The 26,314-nt window shown below is 48.5% G+C and overlaps 1 protein-coding gene across 3 annotated transcripts in view; it reads left to right on the forward strand.

The window, feature by feature from the left end:
• The window catches only part of LOC138285261 (interleukin-18-like), a 294,006-nt gene extending 280,208 nt beyond the window's left edge, over positions 1-13,798 (forward strand). For 2 of the 3 annotated variants that reach the window (XM_069224970.1, XM_069224971.1), the window contains one exon: positions 11,454-13,798. In XM_069224970.1, the coding sequence (XP_069081071.1) occupies positions 11,454-11,663 (210 nt within the window). In that variant the 3' untranslated portion in view covers positions 11,664-13,798. The remainder of the gene's footprint in view (positions 1-11,453) is intronic. The other variant, XM_069224972.1, reaches the window with a different exon arrangement.
• Positions 13,799-26,314: the final 12,516 nt, after the last annotated feature.

Below are 26,314 nucleotides of genomic sequence, written 5' to 3' on the forward strand. Positions count from 1 at the left end.
CCACTTCTACAGGTACACCTGCCACCTCCCCTACCAGCACCGCCCTCCCAGCAGCCCCTCAGCGTTCGCCCCGTGCCCGCTCACCCAGGAGGGTGGGCATCACCTTCGCCCCAGGCACCTCAGGCCCTGCTCCAGTCACCCCTGCTGCCCTCAGTGAGGAGGCCATTGACCTCCTCAGGTCACTCACTGTTGGGCAGTCTACCATTGTGAATGCCATCCAGGGTGTAGATAGGGAGTTGCAACACAGTAATGCATTCCTGGAGGGCATTCATTCTGGTCAGGCTGTCCTTCAGCAAACCCTGCAATCTCTGGCCTCAGCATTGATGGCAGCCATTGTCCCTGTGTCTAGCCTCCCCCCTCCAACCTCCTCCACCCAGACCCAATCCCCTGTACCCCAGCCTATCCCAAGCACACCATCAGACCAGCATGCACACACCTGAACACACAAAAGTAGCTCAGGCAAACATAGGCACCACACAACCCACAGGCACACACACAAGCATCACCCACGTGCAGACACAGCAACATCCACTGCCTCCACTGTGTCCCCCTCCTTGTTGTCTCCCTCCTCCCTCCCAGTCTCGTCTACACTCTCACCTGCATACACTACATCTACAGGCACCAGGACTCGCACCACAACACCCAGCACCACACCCCACTCACCTGCACTCACCACCTCCACTCCCATTTACACTTCCCCTGTGTCCTCGCCCAGTGTGTCTGTGACGCCCCCTCCCAAAGTACACAAACGCGGGCTCCCACACACCCAACATCCATCCACCTCACGACAGCCTCCAGTACCTGCACCTGCACCCAAAACACCTAAAGTGACACCTCCTACAACCACCTCCTCTTCCTCCACTCCCAGACCTCCTCCAACTACCCATCCCAGTGTTCGTCAGAAACTGTCCCTCTGCAAAGTTGACCTTTTTGCCCCCCGCCCTCCAATTCATCAGTCCTTTCGTAGCGCCTCAGCAAAAAAGCCTCCAGTACCAGTGGTGCCTGTTCAAGATGTGTGGAGTGCACCGGCCACCAGGGCAGGCAGTGTGACACGGAGCCAAGGCACTGCCAGTCCACCTGCTGTAAAGGCTCTGAAGTTGGAAAGTGGCCTACGCCACCGCCAGCACCGCCGTCACTGGTCAGGAGACCAACGCCAGAGTCAGTGCCCAGGAGGGCCCAAGTATCGTCACTGGTCAGGAGACCACCGCCAGAGTCAGTGCCCAGGAGGGCCCAAGTATCGTCACTGGTCAGGAGACCACCGCCGGAGTCAGTGCCCAGGAGGGCCCAAGAATCGCCACTGGTCAGGAGACCACCGCCGGAGTCAGTGCCCAGGAGGGCCCAAGTATCGTCACTGGTCAGGAGACCACCGCCGGAGTCAGTGCCCAGGAGGGCCCAAGTATCGTCACTGGTCAGGAGACCACTGCCACCGCCGGAGTTAGTGCCCAGGAGGGCCCAAGTATTGTCACTGGTCAGGAGACCACCGCCGGAGTCAGTGCCCAGGAGGGCCCAAGGAGGGCCCAAGTATCATCACTGGTCAGGAGACCACCGCCAAAGTCAGTGCCCAGGAGGGCCCAAGTATCGTCACTGGTCAGGAGACCACCGCCAGAGTCATTGCCCAGGAGGGCGCCGGCAGCCCCAGCCCCGCTGGGCAATGAGGGACTGTCATGCCACACACCAATGCCCAGTCCAGAGACCGCCATGGCAAAGCACAGCTGAACAGTACAGAGCACGCCATGGCAAAGCACCGCTGAAGAGTCCAGAGACCACCATGGCAAAGCACCGCTGAACAGTCCAGAGCATGCCATGGCAAAGCACCGCTGAAGAGTCCAGAGACCGCCATGGCAAAGCACCGCTAAACAGTCCAGAGACCGCCATGGCAAAGCACCGCTGAAGAGTCCAGAGACCGCCATGGCAAAGCACAGCTGAACAGTCCAGAGACTGCCATGGCAAAGCACAGCTGAAGAGTCCAGAGACCGCCATGGCAAAGCACCACTGAACAGTCCAGAGACCGCCATGGCAAAGCACCGCTGAAGAGTCCAGAGACCACCATGGCAAAGCACCGCTGAACAGTCCAGAGCCCGCCATGTCAAAGCACCGCTGAAGAGTCCAGAGACCGCCATGGCAAAGCACCGCTGAACAGTCCAGAGCCCGCCATGGCAAAGCACCACTGAACAGTCCAGAGACTGCCATGGCAAAGCACCGCTGAACAGGGCATGCACCGCTGAAGAAGGAAAAGACCGCCACATCAAGCATCGTTATCCCATGTGCAGCTGGGACAGTGACGGGACAGGAACTGTCACAGGGAGACTAATCCAGTCGGGGCACCAGTCCCCCTCCAGAACCAGTGGTGGCTGTTATCTACTTGAGAGACTGTGGCTTTGCACTCCCCAGGATTGAACAGTGGGCAACCCACCCACTGTAGAGCCTTGAGAGACTGTGGCTTTGCACTCCTCAGGATTGAACAGTGGGCAACCCACCCACTGTAGAGACTTGAGAGACTGTGGCTTTGCACTCCCCAGGATGGTACAGTGGGCAACCCATCCAGTGTAGAGACTTGAGAGACTGTGGCTTTTCACTCTCCAGGATGGTACAGTGGGCAACCCACCCACTGTAGAGACTTGAGAGACTGTGGCTTTGCACTCCCCAGGATTGAACAGTGGGCAACCCACCCACTGTAGAGACTTGAGAGACTGTGGCTTTGCACTCCCCAGGATGGTACAGTGGGCAACCCACCCAGTGTAGAGACTTGAGAGACTGTGGCTTTGCACTCCCCAGGATGGTACATTACAATGTTTGAACTGATTTCGTTTTGTCTTTGCATTCTTCCGGGGGGGTTGTGGGTTGTTACTGTGATGTTTGTGAATGCATTGGTGTGTGTGTTGTAATATGCGAGGATGGGGGTGGGGGTGTTGCGTGTGTGTCCCCCTGACTTTTGCCTCCCCCCTCCCCTATGTCGTAGGTGCAGTACTCACAGTTGTCTTCGCCGTCGTTGCTCTTCGTAGATGAGTAGGAATACAAGGGCCGGTAGGATTTGTAATTCCGTATCCATGGAGTCCTCCTTCCTTGTGGGATGTGTTCAGGTGAGCGTTTTCCCATTGCAGAAACTGTCTCCGCCGTGTTTTTAGCCACGGTGAACCCGCCCCGGAAAAGGTGGCGGATTGGCGGGTTGTGATACTATGGGCGATACATTGTCTTTCGCCTGTCTGTTGGCGGTGACCGCCGCGCTGCTTGTCTGTACCGCCGTGGCAGGCGGTGTATTAAAGTGGCTGTCTTTGTTGGCGGTTTCCGCCACGGTCATAATTCCCTTTTTTTGTCCGCCGGCCTGTTTTCGGTATTACCGCACCGTTAACACCGTCCGCCAGGGTTGTAATGACCACCTTAGTCACTTTTTTGGGAGATTTTCTTCACCGGGACGAACCTGCAAGTCAGGTCGGGTCGTGGTTGAGGCAAGCCGGCTAGAGTTGCCGCGGCAGGTCGGTCCCTCTATGGAACTTTTTTCCAAAAGTTCTCCAAACTTCTCCAAACTTCTGTATCTTCTTCCAGATGTTCTTTTAAGGTTCTTTTGAGGTCCACAGTTCACCCCAAGGTTCCAGAAGCTCTGAGATGCTCCTTGGGGGGTGCGGACTAGAACTCCCAGAATGCACCTGGCGCAAACTCCTTTTTGGCCACTGGACAGTGGTCAGCTGGTTGGTTTCTTCAGGAGTTGGTGCAGGGGACTCTGGTTAGCAAGTTTTCACCTGTAGCAAACAGGGAGTCCCTACTTAAACCAGTTGAAGCCAGGCAAAGTCCTTATTGTGGTGAAGCCCACGTGTGCAGTTGGTGCAGTCCTTCAGAGTGCAGTGTCCAGGTGCAGGCTAGGTGTCCAGCAGGGCAGTCCTTCTTCTTCTATAGTTCTTCCTTGTTGGAACCCGATAGGGATCTGGTAGGGAACTGAGGTGTGGGTGCAGGTCTGCCAGTTTTATCCTTGTTCCTGGGTGAAAAACAGGGGGGGCCCTGGTTCTCCAATCAGGGACAGGGTCTTTCCCCCTGTGATGACCACTTCCTGAGAAGTGTGGCAAAAATCAATCCCAGGGAGCATCGTTACTCAAAAATCCATCATGGCTGAAAGTGATTTTTGGAGGTTATATCTGGCTGAGCCCACCCACTGTGTGGCTAATAATCCTAAACACGCCCCTCTCCTGCCCTCTCCTAATCTAATCAAGGGGGCACCTAATTGTCTGGGTTTTCAGGATATGAGGGTGTTACTGGGTTGCTTCAAATGTCCTCTGCCTTTGAAGACCAGTTTGGCAGCCCTCCCCCCTTCCTGCTTCCCCATCTGCTGAGGGAAGATCTCCTCCCCCAGGCACATCTCTTAGTGTTGATCCAGGCCACATCACACCCCATCAAGGCATTCTAGCCAGGCTGCCAGAGGCTGACCAATCAGAGCAAAGCAGCAAAAACACTGTAGGGCTGAAGTTGGCAACTTTTCAGGTAAAGTTTAAAAATCCTTACCTGAACAAGTTAAATTAAATCCAACAACTGGACATTGAGGGATTTGTTATAACAATTAATTTGATTCCAAACTTGTTGTATCTGTTACTTAATGGGACTTTTAAAATTAAAATAAAATCTCCCCATTCTAGCCTATGGAGGCCATTCACTACAATGAGGGAAAAACAAATGTCCCTGTTTTACCTCACCAGGGCTTAGAAAACTATTTTATAAGGTTCCTGCTTATAGTTACATGGAACCTAGCCCTAGGGGCACATAGGGCACACCTTAAGGGTGGCATATGTAAAAATAAGGTAGTTAAAGGCTTTGGAACTACTTTTAATTCCAAAGTCAAATTAGCATGTAACCTGCCTTTAAAATGACACTGGGCACCTCAGCAGTGCACCTATGGGTGTACTACCTATGCTGGGGTCCTTAAACCTACATGCCCTACTATATACTAGGGACTTATACGTAGGTTGACTTAGTTAATTATAATTAGACTAATTTGCATACTGATTTTATACAGAGCACAGTCCCTGGGACTGGTTAGCAGTACCCAGGGTACCATCAGTCAGGAAAACACCATCAAAAAGTGTAAAATGGGGGGAAAAGTTAGGGGGCCTTTGCAATCAGCCCTGTTTCTCACATGCCCACTCTGACCTTTCTCTGCAATGCACTGTCCTCACATTCTGCCCACTTTGTTCAGTTCAATGTACCATTTATAACGGCCAGGGCCTACCGGACTCTTCCAGCTCATAGATATATGTTGTTTGGCTAGGGTAAGCGCCAAGTCAACAAATTTACTGGTCACTTGGTTGCCCTTGGTTCTCAGATAGAGGCCTAGCAGACACACCTGGAAAAATTTCAAAGTAGTCCTATCCGTGGCTGCCGTTATTAACCACAGCACTGTTCGCCAGCATGCAGGCAGCACTGGGCAACTCCGCAACACATGAAAAACCCATCCCCAAATGTATGGCACCTAACGCTTTCTGCCTGTCCTTCTGGGTACATACAGTTGATCCTCTTAGGGGTTATATAAACTCTTTACAAATAGTAATACTGTATGAGCTTGAACCACAGGATATTTAAGAGTTAGATGCAACACTCTCTACCAGTCATCATCACCTAACTGCAAGCCCATATTGTTCCCCAGCTAATTTGGATTGTGAAACAGGGGCTTGTACAATACCATTATTGCTATAGATATGCCATCTATGGAGTACAGGCTATATAGAAAGTTATTCTGGATGGGTTCTAACATTCTAATATGCCACCACTTACTAACAGTGGTCAAAAGTGCCCAATGGGACAGAAAGTGGCCATCTAAGATTCTATAGGCATCTCTCAGCCCTGAAAAATCAGTGATGTTGCCCATATGTACAGATCCTGACTCCCCCAAGTCCATTCTCCCTCCACTCCAGCAAGCCAATATAGTTACCATGATCCGATATCAGTTTCAATGCCTGCAGAAGTAGCGCACTGGAATATGGGATTCTGCTTTAGGTTCTTTGTGGAGCTCAGACACGAAATGTGCGGTGCCTACCAGTAAACATTCAAAACAAGTCTGATGCTATAGCCCAGGCTGTCTCAACCTAGTCTGGTATATCCTGGGGGGGTGTCCTCCGACCCCAAGTGTTAACTGCACCCGAGAGCTCTGACTTCCACCTAACCACCGACTGCAAGTATGCAGTCAGGTAGTATAATTCAAAATCCGGTGTGGCAAGACCCCCCTTCATCCGTTGAAAGTCTCAGTTGTGATAGTGATAGCCTCCTGCCTTTACTACCCTAGATAAATACTTTGACCATCCGCTCTTGTTCCCAGAATATCAGTCTGGGTATTCATGAAGGCAGTGCAGAGAAGAGCATAATCATTTTAGAGAGCACTGCAGGGTCCATACCCCTTGTGGGGATAGGCATTCAGAACCTGGTGACCTGCCTTAGGGAAGACAATGCAGTTCGTATGTTACCCTCTAAGATGTGCTCTTCAGTGAGGTCTAGCTGAACGCCCAAGTGTTTGAAGCTAGTAGGTTCCCACTACAATCTATCTTTCAGCTCCTGGGGTCTATCATCTACAAGAGGTGCATACACCAGCTATCCACTTGATTTGGTTCAATTCCCCTTTAAACCTAACAGTTTCTCGAAGGTGTCTAGATAGGTTGTCCCTGTAGGCCCCTCCCCTTACCCTCCATATACTGGAGCATGTGACTGACATATAGCGAGAAATATAGGGGCATATTTATGAGAAATTACGCACAACTGCTCTAGCGCAGCTGTGCTGCAAAAAGTGTAGCGCAAGCTAATGCCATTCCTTAGAGTCATCTGTGTGCTATATTTATAAAATGGCGCACAACGGCGCTAAGAAATGGCTAGCGTCATGAAAAATGACGCTAGCTGGGGCTGGACGCAGTAGAAAAAAATGACGCTAGGCAGATTAGCGGCAAAATATCAGCTGCTATTTAGCCTAGCGTCATTTTTTCACATACAAGCAGCCAAAAAATTACTCCTGTCTAAGTATAGACAGGAGTTATCACCACAACCCCAGTGCCCACCACTGAGGACCGGTGTCCCCAGGAAAACCCCAACATACCCAGTGCCAGCCAGGGAGCCATATGTAAGTAGCCCCAGTGGCACTTAATTTTAAAACATATATACTTACCTTAACTTACCTGGGATGGGCTCACTTCGCCTGCAGGGTCCCTGTGGTGTGGGTGAGGTGATGCTGGGGGTTGAGATGGACATCTATGGGCCCAAAATAGGGACACCATGGTGGAATCCATGTTGTTTCCCTAAGGAAATGTGCCTAACTGCACTTTAACACCTGGTCTGACCAGGCGTTACATTTTGACGCTAATCGACCTTAGCGTCATTTTTTGGGTCCCCTTTCTAGGTGTGCGTGGTTTTAGCGGAGGGAGTTATATATGGCGCTAGGGAGCTAGCATCATTTTTAGGAGGGAAATGCCTAAAATATAAATATGGAGTTAGGTTTGCGTCGCTTAAGCGTAAAAAAAATGACTCTAAGGCGACGCAAACATTTCATAACTATGGACCTTATTGTGTCATTCCCCACTTTTCCAATAGTACAAGCCAGTGGCTCTATTGCAGGCACAAACAGGACTGGGTAGAGGATGCCTTAGGGAAGTCTTGAAGCTCTCAATACAACACCTGCAGCAACTTCTGAATATTAGGCATTGTGCTGCACTGGAAATAAATCCAGTCTAGGTCTAGATGAATCAGGCCACATCTTGAGTAAGAGCCTATTTAGTAGGAGCTTGCTTAATATCTTGTAGTCAACACTGAGCATTGACAGGGGCCTATATGAGAAGATCAATGCATGACTTCTCCCTTTTTTCAAAAAGAAATAATAATCATCTTTCTCGTGGAGGGGGTAGACTGTCTAGTCAGCAAGCTTCATTAAACAAGCTTGAGTTCTAGCTTAATCACAAAGGTCACATAAAACTCAATGGGCAAACCATCAGTCTGGGAACCTTGCCCCAGGCCTACTCCTTAATAAGTGCCTATTTCCTGTATCAAGATCTCTGAGCCCAGACCCTCCATAGTCTAGTGGAGCTAGCTGCACTAACATACTCGCATATTCCTGAAGTGTCAGCATTTTACCTTAAAGAGCACAACATGTCATGTCATAGTATGCTGCAAAGGTGTTGTTTATTTCTTTTTGCGAGTGTACCAAGATTCCAGCGTTGTCTCTAATACCCAGTGTGGGGTAGGAGACTTATCAGAGTCAGTACGCCTTGCTAGAAGCCACCTGGCTTTGTACCTCTTGTTGTGCATCCTGGACAAGTATTGTTTATAGTCATAGCACTATAGGTGCTCGAGAAGATAAAAAAAATGTACTCCCACTTCCCGAAGTTGTTCCCAGCCTCTGGATTTAGGAAATATTTCCTCCCTAGCACATTCAGGCCCAGATTTATGGAAAGTTAGCATCCCCTTCCCCTTAGCATAATTTATTTTGATGCTAAAGCGGCACTAACTTAACTCCATATTTATATTTTGGCGCTAGACCCGTCTAGCACCAAAATATCGGAGTTAGTGTCATTTATACGAAGAGCAAAACCACCTTGCGTTAATGAGATGCAAGGTAGGCGTTCCCTTCCTAAAAATTACGCTAGCCCCCCAGCGCCATATCTAACATTCGACGCAGAAACGACTCCCAACTAGAAGGCGGGCCTAAATAATGGCGCTAAGCCCAATTAGCGTCATTATTTAACGCCTGGTCAGACCAGGCGTTAAAGTGCAGGTAGGCCAAATCCCATGGGAAAACACCATGGAATGGGCACATAGATGCCCATCCCAACCCCCAGCATCACCACCACAGGGACACTACAGGAGGAGTGACGCAAGGTGGCGTTAAGGAATGGCTAGCATCTAAAAAAAGAAACTAGCCGGTCAGGGATGGCGTAAGGGAAAATGGTGCTAGTGGGTCTGAAATGCTGCTACCCAGCCTGGCATCATTTTTTGATGCCCAAGCAGCCAAAAAATGACTCCTGTAGTAGACAGGAGTAATTCCCACCACCACAATGCCCACAACAGGAGACTAGTGTCCCCTGGGCAAGCCCAACATACCCAGTGCCAGGTAGGGCACTTACAAAAAAAGTATACTTACCTATACTTACATCGGAGGGGGTCCCCCCTCCTGTAGTGTCCCTGTGGTGTGGGTGTTGGTGTTCCTAGGGCTTAGGGTGGGCATCTTTGTGCCGATTCCATGGTGTCTGCCTATGGAATTTGGCCTACCTGCACCCTAACGCCTGGTCTGACGTTAAATAATGCCACTAAGCGGGTTTAGCTCCATTATTTAGGCCCGCCTCCTCCTTGTGCGTCATTTCTGCGCCTGGAGATAAATATGGTGCTAGGGGGTTAGCGTTGTGTTTAGGATGGGGCCGCCTACCTTGCATCTCATTGACGCAAGGTGGTTTTGCGCATCCTAAACATGGCGCTAACTCCAATATTTTGATGCTAGATGGGTCTAGCATCAAAATATAAATATGAGTTAGGTTAGCTCCATTTTAGGGCCAAAATAAATGGCGCTAAAGCAACGCTAACCATCCATAAATATGGACCTCAGTCTTCCCGTCCAGCTGCACTCGCAGTCTTGCAGAGAATAACAACACATATTTGATACCAAGGTCAAGCAGCCTCTTTTTCACGAGCTGGTAGGATGCTCTCTGCTTTGAACGTCAGCAGTGAAATACTAAAATATGGATACTTCTGCATTTATAAGAGGTAGGAACCTGCAAATGCGTGCATGCTGCAGGATATAATTGTGGTCCCTATAGTACATTAGTCTTGCGACCAGCGGTCACATCAGCGCACCAGGCTTTATGTGTAAGTGGTACACTGCTGCGCCAAAAATAGCAGCGCCACTTCAGAATTGAGGAGGTGTGCCGTATTTAGAGGAATATGGCGCACCCCTGCGTTTCCCCCTGCACTAGTGCTGAATTAAGCTGCCTAGCTCCAACTCAGGCATCCTTGCGCCATAGTGCAAGGGTGTCTACGTTGAGGGATTAGATTGTTTATGTGCAGGAAGGTGTTCCTTCCTGCACATAAACAATCTATAATGGTGATTTGGCACTTCTATGTGTGCCAAAATGCAGCACACATTGAAGTACGAAAGTGTCATTTTGAATAATTATTTATGTGCAGGAAGGTGTCCCTTCCTACATGTAAACAATTGATCATGGATTGTTGGCTTCTTCTATGTGTGCTGCACAATACAGCACACATAGAAAAAGCAAGAAACTCATTCCTCCTCGTTTTGCAATACTAATGCCACCCCTGGGGTGGCGTTAGTTTTTGGCGCTGCCCCAGGTTTGCTACAACTCATAAATCTGAGGCAGCATCAAAAGCAGGGGGCACAAAAAAGTGGCAGTACACCTCCTTGTAAATATGAAGCAGTGCTTAGCGGCACCAAAGCGCCACAAAAAGTGATGTTCCGGTGGCGCTACAGGCTCTTAAATATGCCCCTTTGAGCTCTCACCAGTGTGTAGAATCTGGAAAGGCCCTCCAAGGCCCTCCAAGGCCACAGCTCCTGCAGCCAGCCTTCAGGAAAGGATATGACAGAGGACTCATCTATCTTTTCAGACAGACCCACTACATGAATATTGTTCCACCATCACATCCCTTCTGGTCCTCTACTCTGTCCCCTATGTCTTGTACCAGGTCCGTCATGTTCTGCAGCACACATAGAAAGGGCAGAATGCCAGAAAGGATTGTTTATGTGCAGGAAGGTGTCCCTTTGGCTTTGGCACTTCTGTGTGTGCTGCATTCTTCAGTACACACAGAAGTGCCAAATCACCATCAGTGATTGTTTGTGTGCCGGAAGGGACAACTTTCCGCACATAAACAATCAAATCCCTCAATGCAGACATCCTTGCACGATGGTTCAGGGATGCCTGCATTGGCGCTAGGCTGCTCAGTTTAGCGCCAGTGCAGGGGGAAATGCAGGGGTGCACTGTATTCTAATAAATACTGTGCATGCCTGCATTTCTAAAGTGACACAGCGTGGCGCTGCCAATTTTGGCGCAGCACCGCCTTGCGCCATTTTTTGCTAAAGATGGGCCAAAATCTCTGAACAATGCTCTTACATATTACTTTTTTCATTTCAAATACTCCTTAAAATAGTAGTTTATTTCCGGTGCATGTTGTATTTCTTTATTTGTTCTACGTATTATTTTGTTCTATTACAGCTATCTGTTTTCAGGGTTCTGAGTCAAAATTAATAAATATTTGTTTTAATGCGTTGACTGAATGTTTTATCAAACCTTTCGAATGAACTAGATATATTCTGTCCTCCTTGTAGGTCATAGTTTTGTTGAGCCTTTCAAACCAAAATTAATGTTTAACGTTCAGGATTTTAGGCGAATTTTCATTCATCCTAATTCTAATTTAAAATACTGAAGTGATTGCAAAATTATGTGATATACTAACTAAAACTAAATTAATTTAGCATATTTCTTTTGTAACAGGAAGGGGAACCTCTGAAACTAATTCCTGGCAACACCAGTGATATCATTTTCTACAAACAAGTCTTCTCTGTGGGTACTTTCAGATTCCAGTCGTCGCTCTTAAGCAGGTGCTATCTTGCTTGGGAACGTGGCAGCAACAGGCTGTACCTGAAGGAAGTCTTTGATGAAGTAGATGAAGCGTGCAAGTTAACGGTTCCAAATCGCCCTTAAGAGAAACCAGGGCACGAAGGATTGTTTTCACAGTTTGTCCTGGGCTTGCGCACAATTACAGGGTGGACTGCAGGGTGTAAAAGGCTTTTCACTCTGCAGTCTTGTTTGATTAGGCACAATACTTGGTCATTGATTGGCATACTTGTTGTAAATAGGTTTATCACTGGCAAACACTCAATGTCCAAACTACTAGACATGCCCTACTCAATTACGGGTATGAACACTAAAATTTGCCCCGGTTGGTGAGAGGATTATCGCACTGGTAAAACGTACGAAGGACGAAAATGTTTTAAAGATGCCCATTCATTTGTTTCTTACTGTAGAGTTGATGGTGACATTGCCTTTTAGTTATTATTATTACAATATATTGGTTCAACTCATGGAACCTAAATACTGGATGTTCCTACTGCTTGAGTGAATTTGAACTTTGCAGAGAGGCAGTGCCATAATTGAGTTTTTCTGCCTTTTTTCCAGCAGACAATACATTTTCCCCACAGTCATTACTCCACATCAAAGGTGAAAGTTGGGCCCCATTTGTGTTTTTTTTAACTTGCTGCAAAAACTCAAATATGTATTGCAGAACTCTTGGAACTTAGAAACTTGTTTCCAGGTTGAGCTTTGGATAAATGCTCCTCAGTGCATTGACTGGAGCTTGGTAAGCTTCTGTTATGTAAGGTACATTTATATAAAACACTACAGCAGAATACTGTCCTTTGGGTGCCGGTAATGAATCAAGGTTGCTGCATTCCGTCCGCATCCCCATTTCCAAGTACAGATATATCCTTACACACACATTTTTATGATCCATCAACCCGGTTGATTGACTGTAGCATGTGTGGGACACATACTAAAATGAAGGACTGGCGTCACTCATACCTTTTTGAGCATAATGCTTTTTGTGCTCCTAGTTGTGGCAGGATGGACCCACTATTGCATGAGTTCGTTTGGGGCTACGGAATAAAGTGGTGTGACTAAACATTGGTGCAATCCAGTATAGTGTTACATTAGCGTTAAAAATATGGCTCTATTGCCCCTAACATGCGCCATGGTGCCGTATTGTAAATATGGCGCTACCATGGTGCCGTTTGGGGACACAAGAAAAGTGGCGCATCACTAGTAATGGGTCACTTTCTTTCAAATACGGCCCTTAGTTTCTACCACATTAATAATCTGTGATTTATTCGCCATCCGTGTCACAGTCCCAAACCTTATGTCAGGCCTAATCTTTGACACCATCCCAAAGGTTTGAGGTACACTCGTTAGTTGTGTGTGAGTGTGCTCGTCAGTGCTAGAATAGCAGGGCTTCAGCAGTCCATGCTTGAGGTGCACTGGCAACGCTATTTGTGGCTTTCATTACTGTAGTGGATCCTGTTTGTTTTATTAGGACTCAGGAGGTTAGCTTAGCGCTTTAGCTTGCAGGCCTGTGCCCCGTCTACCTAGTGACTTTTAACCTACTTAGTTTGCTCTGTTTTAGCCCATTTATTTTAATATTTCTTTGAAAACGGCTGCCATGTTTATGTTAGAGAAATGCTTTGATTTAGAGTTTTCAGTGCCTCTCTGTTAAGGCGTCACTATCAGCGTCATAATCAAGTGATGAACGTAGGTGGGCACATCATGTCCTCTTCTCACTCATGGGTGACAGGAACATAATTTACACTTGTTGGGGATTGTTTACATAATTGCCGCCACAAGTATGCATCCTTATCTATTGTGTTGGAACACACCTCCGTCAGGGGTCCTACATGGTCTATATAAATGCACCTCACACAGACAGGGTTATCAAAGAAATTCCTACCAGGTACCATCAATGTTATCTATGGGGCACGTCACCTTGACGCAGACCCAGCCTTTGTGTCCCCACAGAGTCTGATCTAGAGACCTCATTCCAAGATAACAAGGGTAAGGGGGCGCTTCTCATGGACATGGTACTGGCAAATTAGGTTTATCACACCTAGCTCTCTTGAGGTTAGATATTAGGTTCTCCATGCTAGGGATTTTACATTTCATGCTTAGTGCAAGATGGTGGGGGTCTTTGTAGACACTACTTTCATCTTGACAATAATATTTCTTTTATTATTCGTTATCTTAATCATTGCAGCTCATGCATTTTACTGTAGATTGAAGTATTTTTAATAAACCAATTGAAAATTTAGCTGCATTTCCTTTATTGCCTGTGTATGACTGAGACTCACTGCTAAAAGGAGAAAAGGGTAACTTCCGTTCCACAGCACTCCCCTGAGATGTTGAACTCTAGAGTCTATGCATGAGGCTGCCAGAGATCACCTTTTACTGTTTGGATTCCCACCTCCTCCCCCACAACTAACAAATGAGAGGAGCAAGTCTTGGCAATCATGCACCCTGAGGGCCTGGCAGGAGTAGCAGGAGGACTGGACTCTGGTAAGTCAACTCACTATCTCTATCACCCCCCTGCCTGCATTCCATCACATAACCAACCTCACCCTCACTCCCATCACTCTTCCACCTCTCACACACCCTACCATCACATATCACTCATCCCATTGCCAAGCCCTGCATGCATCACCAATGCATGGACATCACTCATAGCCCTGCATGGACACTTATCACTAAAGCATTCACACTAGAGAGAGCTCACACAAATGAAAGCTGCAAGGGCGAATACAACCAAAGAGGGCAACCCACTGATGCACAATATGTCAGGCACAGAAACAATAACACTGCATTCACATCCCCACAGGTACTCCAGCCAATGTCACAGGAGAAGAGGTGCCAGCACTATCCAGTCCTCCCACAGAAGAGGCCCACAGTGATGACAGCGACTCTGGTCGTCTGGATCTGGATTACCAACCTGGCGCATCAGGGACCTCTGGACAGTCGGTAACTCAGCCACAGTCACGCACCACCACAGAGTCTCCCCTCTCAGGAAACACCACCACAGTACCCACCCAGCGTACCCATGTCAATCAGCAGTGTGTCCACCACTACAGGGACCCAAGGGCACACGTCGCCCCCAAGCCAATCAGGGACATGGGGTCAGTGGCAGTGGGCACACGGTTCAGGGGACAGAGGCACAGGCCACAGGGAAACTCGGAGGAGTGTTGTGCGCCAGAGGGAGGACAGGCCTAGGGAACCGACTCTCCATGAGGCACTCACCGAGATCCTTGCAGCATACCAACATTCACAGAAAGCGATGGGCCAGATCCTGGCCAACATGCAGGAGAAAAGGCGCCTTCAGGAGGGACAGTACCAGGGGATCAGGGAGGACTTGCAGGCCATTAACACCACCCTGGTCTCCATTGGAGGGGTGCTGGTAGACATGGCCAACATTATGAGGGAGGTAGCCTCACAACAGCAGGCCCTTGCTACTAGCCAGACATCTGAACTGCCTACCACCTCCGCTGCCGCTAGTGGACAGGAGGCTCGCCACATGACCAACAGGCCACCAGCACCCCTTCCCCTGCAGGAGAAGAACCACCCCACAAACGTTCCCTGCGATCCAGGCAGAAGCCAGAGACTATTGCCAAGACCCCTGCCAGGAAATGAGACTCTCCTGATTGTCACCCTTGTGTCCCACTCTGTCACCCTGTCCACCCTGAACTGCCATTGCTCCCCTTCCTATGTCCCCTTGGACAATGCACCTGTGATGCAAACAGACTGGAACTATACCCTGGACTTTCCTCCATCATCACCCCAGCCCAATGCACTTGCCCCTCTACTTCTTAGTACTTAAATAAACACCCTTTGAAAAAATACAAGTATGGAGTATGTCAAATGATTTAAGTATGTATTCTTTTAACCAGGTTCAAACATTGCATTACAAATGTACAGTATTGTTCACATTGGAAAGACCTTTAGTTGGCTGCAGTGATCACACCAGGAGCGATAGTGGGGCACCAACATCTGCAAAATGAGTTACCAAAGGGTGAAGGGAGTGGGCATAGAAGTGGGAAATAACAGCATGCCAGTGGCAAAGATAAACAAGAAAATGTCAATGAAAGATGAAGTAACACTGTCCTACTTCTGTGTCATTGGAAGTATTGTCTGATTACTGCAGTTGTGTTGTCCTCATCTTCATCCTCTGCCTCCTCATCATCACTGTCCACAGGGTCCACTGCTGCCACACGGCCATCTCCAGCCTCTTCCTACTGAAGAAAAAGCACATGGCATCTCAAGGCAAGGTTATACAACATACAGCATGCTATGATTATCTGGCAGACCTTCTTGGGTGAGTAGAACAGGGATCCACCTGTTACATGGAGGCACCGAAACCTGGCCTTCAGGAGGCCAAAGGTACGTTCTATTATCCTTCTTGTGCGCCCATGTGCCTCATGGTAACGTTCTTCTGCCCTTGTCCTGGGATTCCTCACAGGGGTCAGTAACCATGATAGGTTGGTGTAACCTGAGTCACCTGCAAATATGGAGGGCCAACATTTAGCCACACACTATCCCATATGGCCTACACCATACCTATACACCAGCATCCACTGGGTGGGAACCAGGGCTCACCTATTAGCCACACCCTGTGCCTCTGTATTTGGCCATCACATTTGGGATGCTGCTATTCCTCAGGATAAAGGCATCATGCGCAGACCCAGGATACTTAGCATTGACATGGGAGATGTGCTGGTCCACCAAGCACACCATCTGTACATTCATGGAATGAAAACTCTTTTGATTTCTGAATACCTGTTCCTTTTGCCAGGGGACAAATGCAATATGTGTTCCATCAATTGCCCCAATTATGTTGGGGATATGTCCCATTGCATAGAAGTCAGCCTTCTTTGTGGCCAAATCCTCCACCGGGGAAATACAATGTAGCTGCACATGTGTTTAATCAGGGCAGACAACACTCTGGTCAGCACTATTGAGAATATTGGCTGTGACATTCCTGCTGCCAAACCCACTGTCACTTGGAAAGAACCAGTTGCCAGGAAATGGAGCACTGATAGAACTTGCACAAGAGGGGGGATCCCAGTTGGGTGACAGATAGCAGATGTCAGGTCAGGCTCCAGTTGGGCATACAGCTCCGTGATTGTGACCCTGACAAGTCTGTAGGTAAGGATAATGTGCCTGTCCTCCATTGTTACCAAGTCCACCAGAGGTCTGTACACGGAGGTATGTCTCCATCTCCTATTCATCCACAGTGATAGCAATCTATGGAGCAAAAGAGTGAGGAGCTAATCACAAACTGAACATTGTAGCCACAACAGTACAATGCATGATGTTAATTTGAAATGTCTAAGTGGCATTTGTCCTGTATGTCGAATTGTGAACTGTGACGCAGTTATAATCTAGGGCCTGCCCCCCCCCCCCCCGAAATGGTATCCCCCGTCCTGTGTGGAGGGACAGGTGGAAATGAGGTAATTCCGCTGATGTTGTGCGTCATTGCGGGAGGCGGTCGGGAACCGCAGTGCAACGCCTCATTGTATAATATTGGCTCCTATGGGGTACAGTGGGCAATGGTGATGTACGCCGGCAGTGACGGTATGCACCGCCGAGGACGTCACCGCCATTTTCTATCTGTTCTCTCACTTGCTACCTGACCTTCAACAGGAGAGGACCTACACTGCATGTGCTGCTGTGACCTGTGTCTGAAAACTACCATGGTGCGTGTGACTGGGGAAAGGGCCCCTGCCTTCTCCTCGGAAGAGTTGGAGAGACTGGTGGATGGGGTCTTACCCCAGTACGGACTGCTGTATGGGCCTCCAGACCAACAGGTGAGTACACTGTGAGCACGATGCATGGGGCATGAATGCACTGGATTGGTGTGTGTGAAGGCCTCGTAAAGGGGGGTTAGTGGATGTCACCTGGGTGGCATGCAGCTTGTGAGCTGGGCCCTGTGTGTGCAAATGGCAATGTGAAGGGGTATTGTGGGCCATAAGTGTAACAGGCAGGATGGTCTAACTAATACCTTTCCCTGTGTGTATTTCTCTGCAGATCAGCGCTCATCAAAAGTAGGCTATATGGCGTGCCATCGCCAAGGACGTGTGGACCCTGGGGTCTACGGCAGGCGGAGCACCCACTGTCAGAAACGGTGGGAGGACCTGAGACGCTGGGCACGGAAGACTGCTGAGGCCCAGCTGGGGCTGGCCTCCCAATGAGGAAGGGGTGCCCGTCGAACCCTGACCCACGTGATGGCCCGCAAACTGTGGGTGGCCTATCCTGAGCTGGATGGACGCTTGAGGGCATCACAGCAGCCACAAGGGGGTGAGTACAGTGCCCATCATTACACCTTACACCTGGTGGGGTGGTATCCGAGTGGTGGATGTGTGTCTGTGGGTGCCCCTAGGCCAGGCCTGACATTGCAGATTAGGTCCCATGTTGGGCAGAGGTCTGATGCGATATTCCTCCTACCTAGCTTGTAGGCATCCACTTCTGGGCAGGGCTGTGTGGGTCCCAGGGATACTGCAGTTGGCGGTATGTGTCCCTCCTCATGCCCTGGTGGCTAGGATTGTTACTGGTAGTGAATTGCATAGTGCGTAGGCCTGTATCCTGTGTGTGAGGGTGGTATGTACACCAACGGTGGTGTTGGTGCAGCCATTGACCCAGTGTATTCTTTGTCTCCCCCCCTTTTTGTTTTATCATCCTGCCCTTATGTGCATTAGCATCATCTGGCGGAGGAACAGAGGCACCGGCGACAGAGGGAGCTGCATCCCGCAGAACCCGGGAGGCAGAGTCCACCGAGGCTGAGGGCACCAGTGGGACGGAGGGCGAAGGGAGCACCATGGCGGAGTCTGGAGGGGACAGTTCTGATACAGATACCTCCTACGATGGAAACTCCCTGGTGGTGGCGGACACTTCCGTGACCACCCCAGATACAGGTACAGCTGCCACCCCCGTACCAGCACCACCCTCCCAGCAGCCCCTCATTGAGTTGCCTGTGCCTGCTCACCCAGAAGCGTGGGCAACTCCTTCGCCCCAGGCACCTCAGGCCCTGCCCCTGTGAGCCCTGCTGCCCTGAGTGAGGAGGCTATTGACCTCCTGAGATCTATCTCAGTTGGGCAGTCAACCATTGTGAATGCCATTCAGGGACTGGCAGCCCAAATGCAACAGACAAATGCATTTCTGGAGGGCATTCACATTGGCTTGGCGGCGCAACAGAGATCAAGCTAGGCTCTGGCCTTCTCTCTGATGGCAGCCATTGTCCCTTTTCCACCCTCCCCTCTCCAACCTCCTCTTCCCAATCCCATTCCCCTCAACCCCAACCTATCCCAAGCACACAGGCAGACGAGCATGCACACATGACAACACACAAGAGTGGCACAAGCAAACACAAGCACCACACATCATCCACAGACACTCACACAAACACCATCCAGATGCAGAAATACCAACATCCACTGCCTCCACTGTGGCCCCCTACTCCTCCTCCTGCTCCCTCCAAGTTACGTCTACACTCACACCTGCATGCACTACATCCTCACCCACTACCGCCATCACCAGCACACCTATCAGAACACACACCTCACTGGCAGACACCACCACAACAGCCATGCACATGTCCCCTGTGTCCTCTCCCACTGTGACTGTCCCCCCCCTCCCAAGGTACACAAACGCAAGCACTCAGACACCCAACAGCCATCCACCTCACAACAGCATCCAGCCCATGCACCTGCAGACACACACCTCCCACAACCACTCCCTCTTCCTTCACTCCCAAACCTTCTTCCTCTTCCCTTCCCAATGTCCCTACGCAGCTTTTCCTCTCCACCATTGACCTCTTCCCTACCCCTACCACCATCCTTCACGTCTGGCCAGGGTGGCTACAACCCAGGCAAGCACCTCAGCCACCCAGTCCATGGGCCCAGTAGTGTCCACACCCACTCGTGGTGGTATAGGATCCAGGGCACCAGGCAGCCTCAAGAAAAGGGTGCCTGCCCCAAGTGCTGCCGGAAGGGCAAGGAGCCCTCCCCAGCTGCTGCCCTGAAGGGCAAGGTGCCATCCCCAGCTGCTGCCAGGAAGGTCAAGGAGCTGCCTGCCCAAAGTGCTGCCCTGAAGGGCAAGGTGTCCTCCCCAACTGCTGCCAGGAAGGGCAAGGAGCCTACCCCAAGTGCTGCCAAGAGGAGCAAGGAGCCATCCCCAGCTGCTGCCAGGAAGGGTAAGGGGACCGCACCAGCAGGCAGGAAGGACAAAGGGCCTGGTGCTGGGACTCAGTCAGAGCCCCTAACAACAAGCATGGTTGTGCAGCCATCCGAGGCTGCAGGGGATGGGCAGGAGCTTCCCCCCACAACCACCACCAGCAGCAGTACCACCACCACCAGCAGTGGGCAGCTGTCTGAGGCTACAGGGGATGTGCTGGATCCTCCCCCCACCACCATCAGCAGCAGCACCACTACCACCACTGAGCAGCCGTCACCGCCAGCGGACAGTCTGTAGACCTGCATCCATGGGCTATTGTGTGGCCTGCCCCCTGCAAATCCCGTGGGTATGACATCCAGCTGAGAGACTGTGACCTTGCACTCCACAGGATCGGAAGCGCAGGGCACGATGTCCCCTCCAGAACTAGTGGGTATGACACCCACTCACCCCATTCTCTCCAGGATCTGCAACACAGGGCACAATACCCCCTCCAGAACCAGTGGGTATTACACCCACTCACCCCCTCCTCCCAGGATCTGAAGCACAGGGCACGACGCCCCCTCCAGAACTACTGGGAAAGTCACCCACTTGAGAGACTGTGGCCTTGCACTCCCCAGGACCAAGCACAGGGCATGTTGCATATGTACATACTTTTAGAATGAATGTTTGTATTTTTACTGTATTTATATTATTACACTCACTTTCATCTATTCATGTTGTCCTTGCATTATTCCTGAGGGGTACGTGGTCAATATGTTTTCTTACTGCATATGATTGTGTGTATGGTGTTGGGGGTGGGGTTGTGTGTTGTGCGTGTGTATGTCACTCTCTTTTTCCTCCCCCCTCCCCTGTGTGCTAGGCGGCTGTACTCAACACAGTCATCTTCGCCGTCGTTGGTGTTTGTGGTGGAGCAGGACGTAAAATATCATAGGAAAGATTTGCAGCTCGGGCTCCATGGCGTCGTGGTTGTTCACTGTGTCTCCAAAGGTGAGTCCTTTCCCTTCTGTGCAATGTTTCTGCCAGGCTTATGCTGTCGTTAGTACCGTCCCGGAGGTGGCGGTTTCAAGGGTCTTAATATGGTGGGCGGAACATTGACTTCCACCTGGCTGTAGGCGGCTACCGCTGTGGTGCCTGTTGTTTCCGCCCTGGCAGTCGGTGTGTTAAAGTGGCTGTCCATCTGAGATCTTTCCACAATGGCCATAATTTTACAGTAGTTACCGCCAGCCTGTTGGCGGTATTACCGCCACTTTATCACCGACCGCCAAGGGTGTAATGAGGGCCATAATCTCAGCAATAGAGAAAACATAAAGGCTCCTGACAAATAAACTGGTTCACATCCCTCTTATTCCTTTCACAACGCACTGGATAGACGTAGTGAGAGAGGGGGCCGGTCAGAGCAATGCCCTGACTACGTGAAACTGAAGAAAAACTTACATCGGTCTTAAGACAAGAAAGAAGACAAATTCCCACAACAAATGCCACAATTTAAAAAGAAAAAGGTGGCAGCAATTTCAATTAAATAAACATGCCAGCAAACTTGAGAACATTGCTGAAGAACAAGACATGGGCAGTGACCCTGCTGGACAGCGCAACAGAACTCACAATATGTCACCAGAGTCTGAAAGATCATCTGGTTGCAGCACCAACTAACAACTTTCTTGCAGTTGAGACTGTGGATGGGCGTGTTCTCCCACCGGACAGGGTTTATGATTTAACCATCCAAATTGAGGGAGACATAGAGCGCACCATTAGTGTTATTTTTTGGGATTAACTTAATTGTGATAACCTATCAGGTGCCCACCTGAACATGTCTGTAAGTTCCCACATGGGGAAGATGTAATTTTACCTTCTTTCTCTGATCTTGTTCCAGAAGTGGTAAAACAAGCCTACACTGTTGACTGGGTTTTAGCGAAGGCACACATGCTATACTCCAACCACATAGGTTGGGATAGAGATTCCCCCTACCACGGATCCTATCAGATCTGCAACCCAGACTCAGCCCCAATACCCTGTTAAATACAAGGCTAAAGCTCCAGTGAGGGAGATCCTCACTCAACTCAAGTACCAGGGAGTAATAGAGACCTGTGTCTCTGCAATGAATAACCCTTTGTTCCCCGTTGCAAAACCAGACCATTCACATAGAATAGTTTTAGACTACAGATAAGTAAACAACAATACACGCACATCTGCAATATAAAATGCACACAACACCGCACTAATTAACAACATTGGCTTATATTTATCTGAAAATGACGGAGCACGACGCTGCACCAAAATTGGCAGCGCCACACTCCGTTATTTTTAAAATGCAGTGATGCACGGTATTTAATTGAATATGGCGCATCCCTGTGTTGTCCCCTGCGCTTGCGCTAAATTGAACTGCCAACGTAGGCATCCTTGCACCATTGAGCAAAGATGTCTGTGTTGAGCGGTGTGACTGTTTATGTGTGAGAAGGTGTTCCTTCCTACACATAAACAATCACTAATGGTGATTTGGCACTTCTGTGTGTGCTGCAGAATGCACACACACAGAAGTGCCAAAGTGTAATTTTCAAATTATTGTGTATGGGAAGAAAGGGACAGCTTCCCACAGATAAATAATCATGTCAGGCATTTTGCTTTTTCTTTGCCTGCTGCAGAATACAGCACACATAGAAAAACCAAAAAAACTAGGAGGAATAAAAGTATTCCTCCTCGTTGCACCTTGCTTACGCTACCCCTGGAGTGACGTTCGATTTTGGCGCTGTCTCAGGTTTACATAAACTCGTAAATCTGAGGCAGCAGGAAAATGCCATTGGTGTTGCTTCGGCACGCCTACAGCAACACCCATTGCACGCCCCTTCCACACAAAGCGTTGCGTGTGAAGGGGTCATATTTACAAGGTGGCGTAAAGCCACTTTTTATGGCTTAACACCACGCTGTAGATACAGGGCAGGGCATAGCACCACCGGTTCATCGCAAAAATTGACGTTCCGGTGACGCTAGGGGCCCATAAATAAGCCCCATTGTGCATAAAAATTACAAAACAACTTTGGATATTTCCAATGGTTTTTTTCTGCCAAAACTTAGCGCATGAAAGTCTGGACCTAAGTGCATTCTCATTTGGCTCTCAAAAACGATTTTGCTAATTGCCACAGGGCTATAAGAACAGCCCACTGTTGTTTTCTGCCTGTGTAACATCAATATTGCATGATATTGAGCCTGAGGCGTTGTCATATGTGGATGACATCTAACTCACAGATGATGACATCAACATTCATCTTGCCAGGGTCGATCAGATCTTTCTAGGATTCGCAACCCTTGGCTACAAATAAAATTTCAGGAAAACTAAAATAAGCTTTCTCAGTGTATTGTTCCTGGAATACGAGCTATCAAACGAGGGCAGGAGCCTGGCCCCACACTTTTTAGAAAAATGTGCTCAACTCCAACCACGAACACTATCAAGAAACTGCAGTCATCATTAGGTTTCTTTAACTTTGACAGAACATACATTCCTGACTATGCACAACGCATTAAGCCACTCTATGATTCAATTCGCTCAGATTTCTCCAGCAGACACTGGACATTTGAACACACGCTCATCCTTAGAGGATTGCAGCAAGACATGCTAGAAGCAAAAGACATACACACAAGTGACAACAAAACAAATTTGGTCATCAGAATAATTGCTGGTGCCATTGGGTTCACCTATGTCACCTTTAATGAGGGCGACACTGTGCCCATAGCATATAAATCACATTTATATTAGAAATGCAGAACAACGCTGTACACCCACAGAAAAAATTCTAAAAGCTGTACCGATGCCTGTCATCAAGGAGAGGCCACTTGCCCAAGGTAAACGCATTATTGTTGTTACCCCGGTACCAGCTTTAGAGGACGTCACCAAAGCAATCATTCCCAACGATAAAGCATTACATCCACGCTGAATTCAATGGGCAAACTCCCTGACTGCCAATAATTTTGATTACATCTTTGACCCAAAACTTCAAACTCAAGAATGTCTCCAACACGAACAGGAGGACCACGCACCTCTTGCTACTTAACAGATATCAAACTGTCATTTACCCTGATGGTCCAGCACAACCAGCTGTAGGTACAAAACATCAATACTCAGCCGCTTGCGAAGCCATGAGCAGAGTGATGAAGGATGGTGTATTCCACCCTCAAAATACCTACACATAGACCTTGGGGGATTGCACAGCACAATTGACTAAACTCAAAGCCATTATTTTGGCACTGGAACATACGGATCCAGGACACTTCACATTGATTCTGTGTGATTCGTACTATTGTATTGTATTGTATTAATCATTGGCATTTGAAAGGGTTCAGAGACTCAAAGGGGAACACCTTAAAACACAGAACTCTGTGGGGGAGGGTGGTTGATCTTAAGGATAAGCTACCAGAGGCTCATGTAGTCCATACATTGGGTCATCAACATATAGGAGTACACGTTATTGATAACATCTTGGCTGATGAATCAGCCAAATCCTCAGTAGCTATGGTTTCTTTTGCTGCAGTGACTTGTTCTCAAATGAGATTTGGATACCAAAATTCTGACTGCTGTGAAAGCTTCGGCTTAAAGCAAGCCTCTCCCAAAAGCCTACCCTACTAAGTAATCCTACCATATCAGTGCACAGAATGTTGCCTTTCAACAGTTGCTTGGGTTGGAGATCGAGTGATCCCCAACCAACACCAGAGATTAGATCTCATCAAAGCAGCTAATGCTGTTGTTGCAGCCACAATAATATTGTTGCAGAAACGTTTCTGGTGGCCGGGTCTATACAAACAGACCAAGCAATATGTTCTTTGCTGTGATATTTGCCAGCAAATAAAGGGTGCAAACATCAAACACCCACCACAGACATCCCTCTTAGTGTCCAATAGACCACTGCAATGTGTGTAACTGGGCCACTGTGGTCCCTTACAACCTGATGGTGCATACAAATACATCTTAGTCACTGTCGATTCTCGTTCTGTATTCCTGTAGGTATGGCCAAAGTGTTCGGGTGAAACTTGAACTGTTGTAAAAGACTTGATGGTGTTTATCAGTACATATGTGGTTGCAACATTCAACTCGGACCAAGCTGAGTACTTTTGCCTTTAGGGCATTCAAGGATGCCATGAGGATGATGAGTATTGAACTCCATTACTCTACCCCATATCATCCAGAGGGATATTCTGTCATGCAGAGGAGGAATTGTGACCTAAACAGTCCTTTACAGCTAGAGTATTAGGTTTGGACCACAGTTGACTTGATCACCTATATGGGGTCCAGGGAGCACTGAGTAATCTGCCAAGATGGTCCTGGAGAGGATGCACTCTTTACGAGGTCCTCTTTGGGATACCTATGTCCCAGATCTAGATTGCCCTGGTATGGTGGCAGCTCACACACCTTTTGGCATAAATGAATGCCTCACTGTCTTACAGGAGCTTCAGCAATTTTGCGATGATAATTCAGCCACCGGTGCTGCCACCTTAGGAATAAGGGATTTGCCAACAACTTCTCCAGGCTGGATTCCTAAAGTTGGGGATGTGGTTTGTGAGAAGATTGCTGTGAAGAAGGAATTTGGCCCATCGTACAGAGCACAGGTTCCAGTCATGAGAATACAAGGCACCAGAACTGTCAGTCTAACACCTCTGCCAGGTTCCAAAGGGAACAGATTTGTCTCCATCGACAACATAAAATTACACTATGTGGCCGATCCTGCACAGTAGACACAGAGGACCCTTGGTTAGTTCCCGCTCCTTTTTCACTACTCAACAGGATATACCTCTTCAAAGAAGAAACAACAACAGTTCTGAATACACCAGCATGTACAACAATGCTACAAATGCCTCTTCAAGCATGGGGTGGGCTGAGAATGAGCTTCTGCTGACTCCTGTTACTACTTCACCCACAAGAACTGTCCAAGATGTGGCTGTTTTCTATTCCAATGCAAGACAAACTGACAACATCGCCTACTATGACCCTCCACACAAAGTGGATCCATCTACCAGTAATGCACCGCCTCCTGTGTTTGCAGAGACTGCTTCTGGTTATTTCATCGACCAAGATTACTTCTCTACAACTTTAGCTGCACCTGCAACTGAAACAGTTTCATAGATACGTAAGCTGTACATATGCTTAAAAATAACTATTTTGTTTATCCATCGTATTATCTGTGGATATCTCTGAAATTGCTTGTCTGTCTGTTATGGATTGGTTTTGAGACTGTTTTCTTTCTCCTAATAAATGGTCATTATCTTCCTGAACGCTCCTCTGTCAAGCCTGTGGTTGAGATTTTAACACCCTAGTTTTGCCTCACATAAAGTCCGAAGAGACTTGTCCCTTGTGAACATTTCTGCAAATCCACAGGGGGAACCCTATCACCCTACCCTATCTAGGGTTAATACAACGTCACAAAAAAGAGAATGACAGGTAGGGACAAATTATGCAGCAATTTATGTTATGTGTATTAGACTTTGGATTACACTACCATAGCTTCCTTTTTTACTATTTAATTTTTTGAAATAAATTTGAGAAAGAAATTAAATCTAGGATTAACAGAATTAATGACTGTTTATTTAATTTAGGATTTAATTTGTCCCTA

Source organism: Pleurodeles waltl, chromosome 3_1 (assembly GCF_031143425.1).
Source record: "Pleurodeles waltl isolate 20211129_DDA chromosome 3_1, aPleWal1.hap1.20221129, whole genome shotgun sequence".
Lineage (NCBI taxonomy): Eukaryota > Metazoa > Chordata > Amphibia > Caudata > Salamandridae > Pleurodeles > Pleurodeles waltl.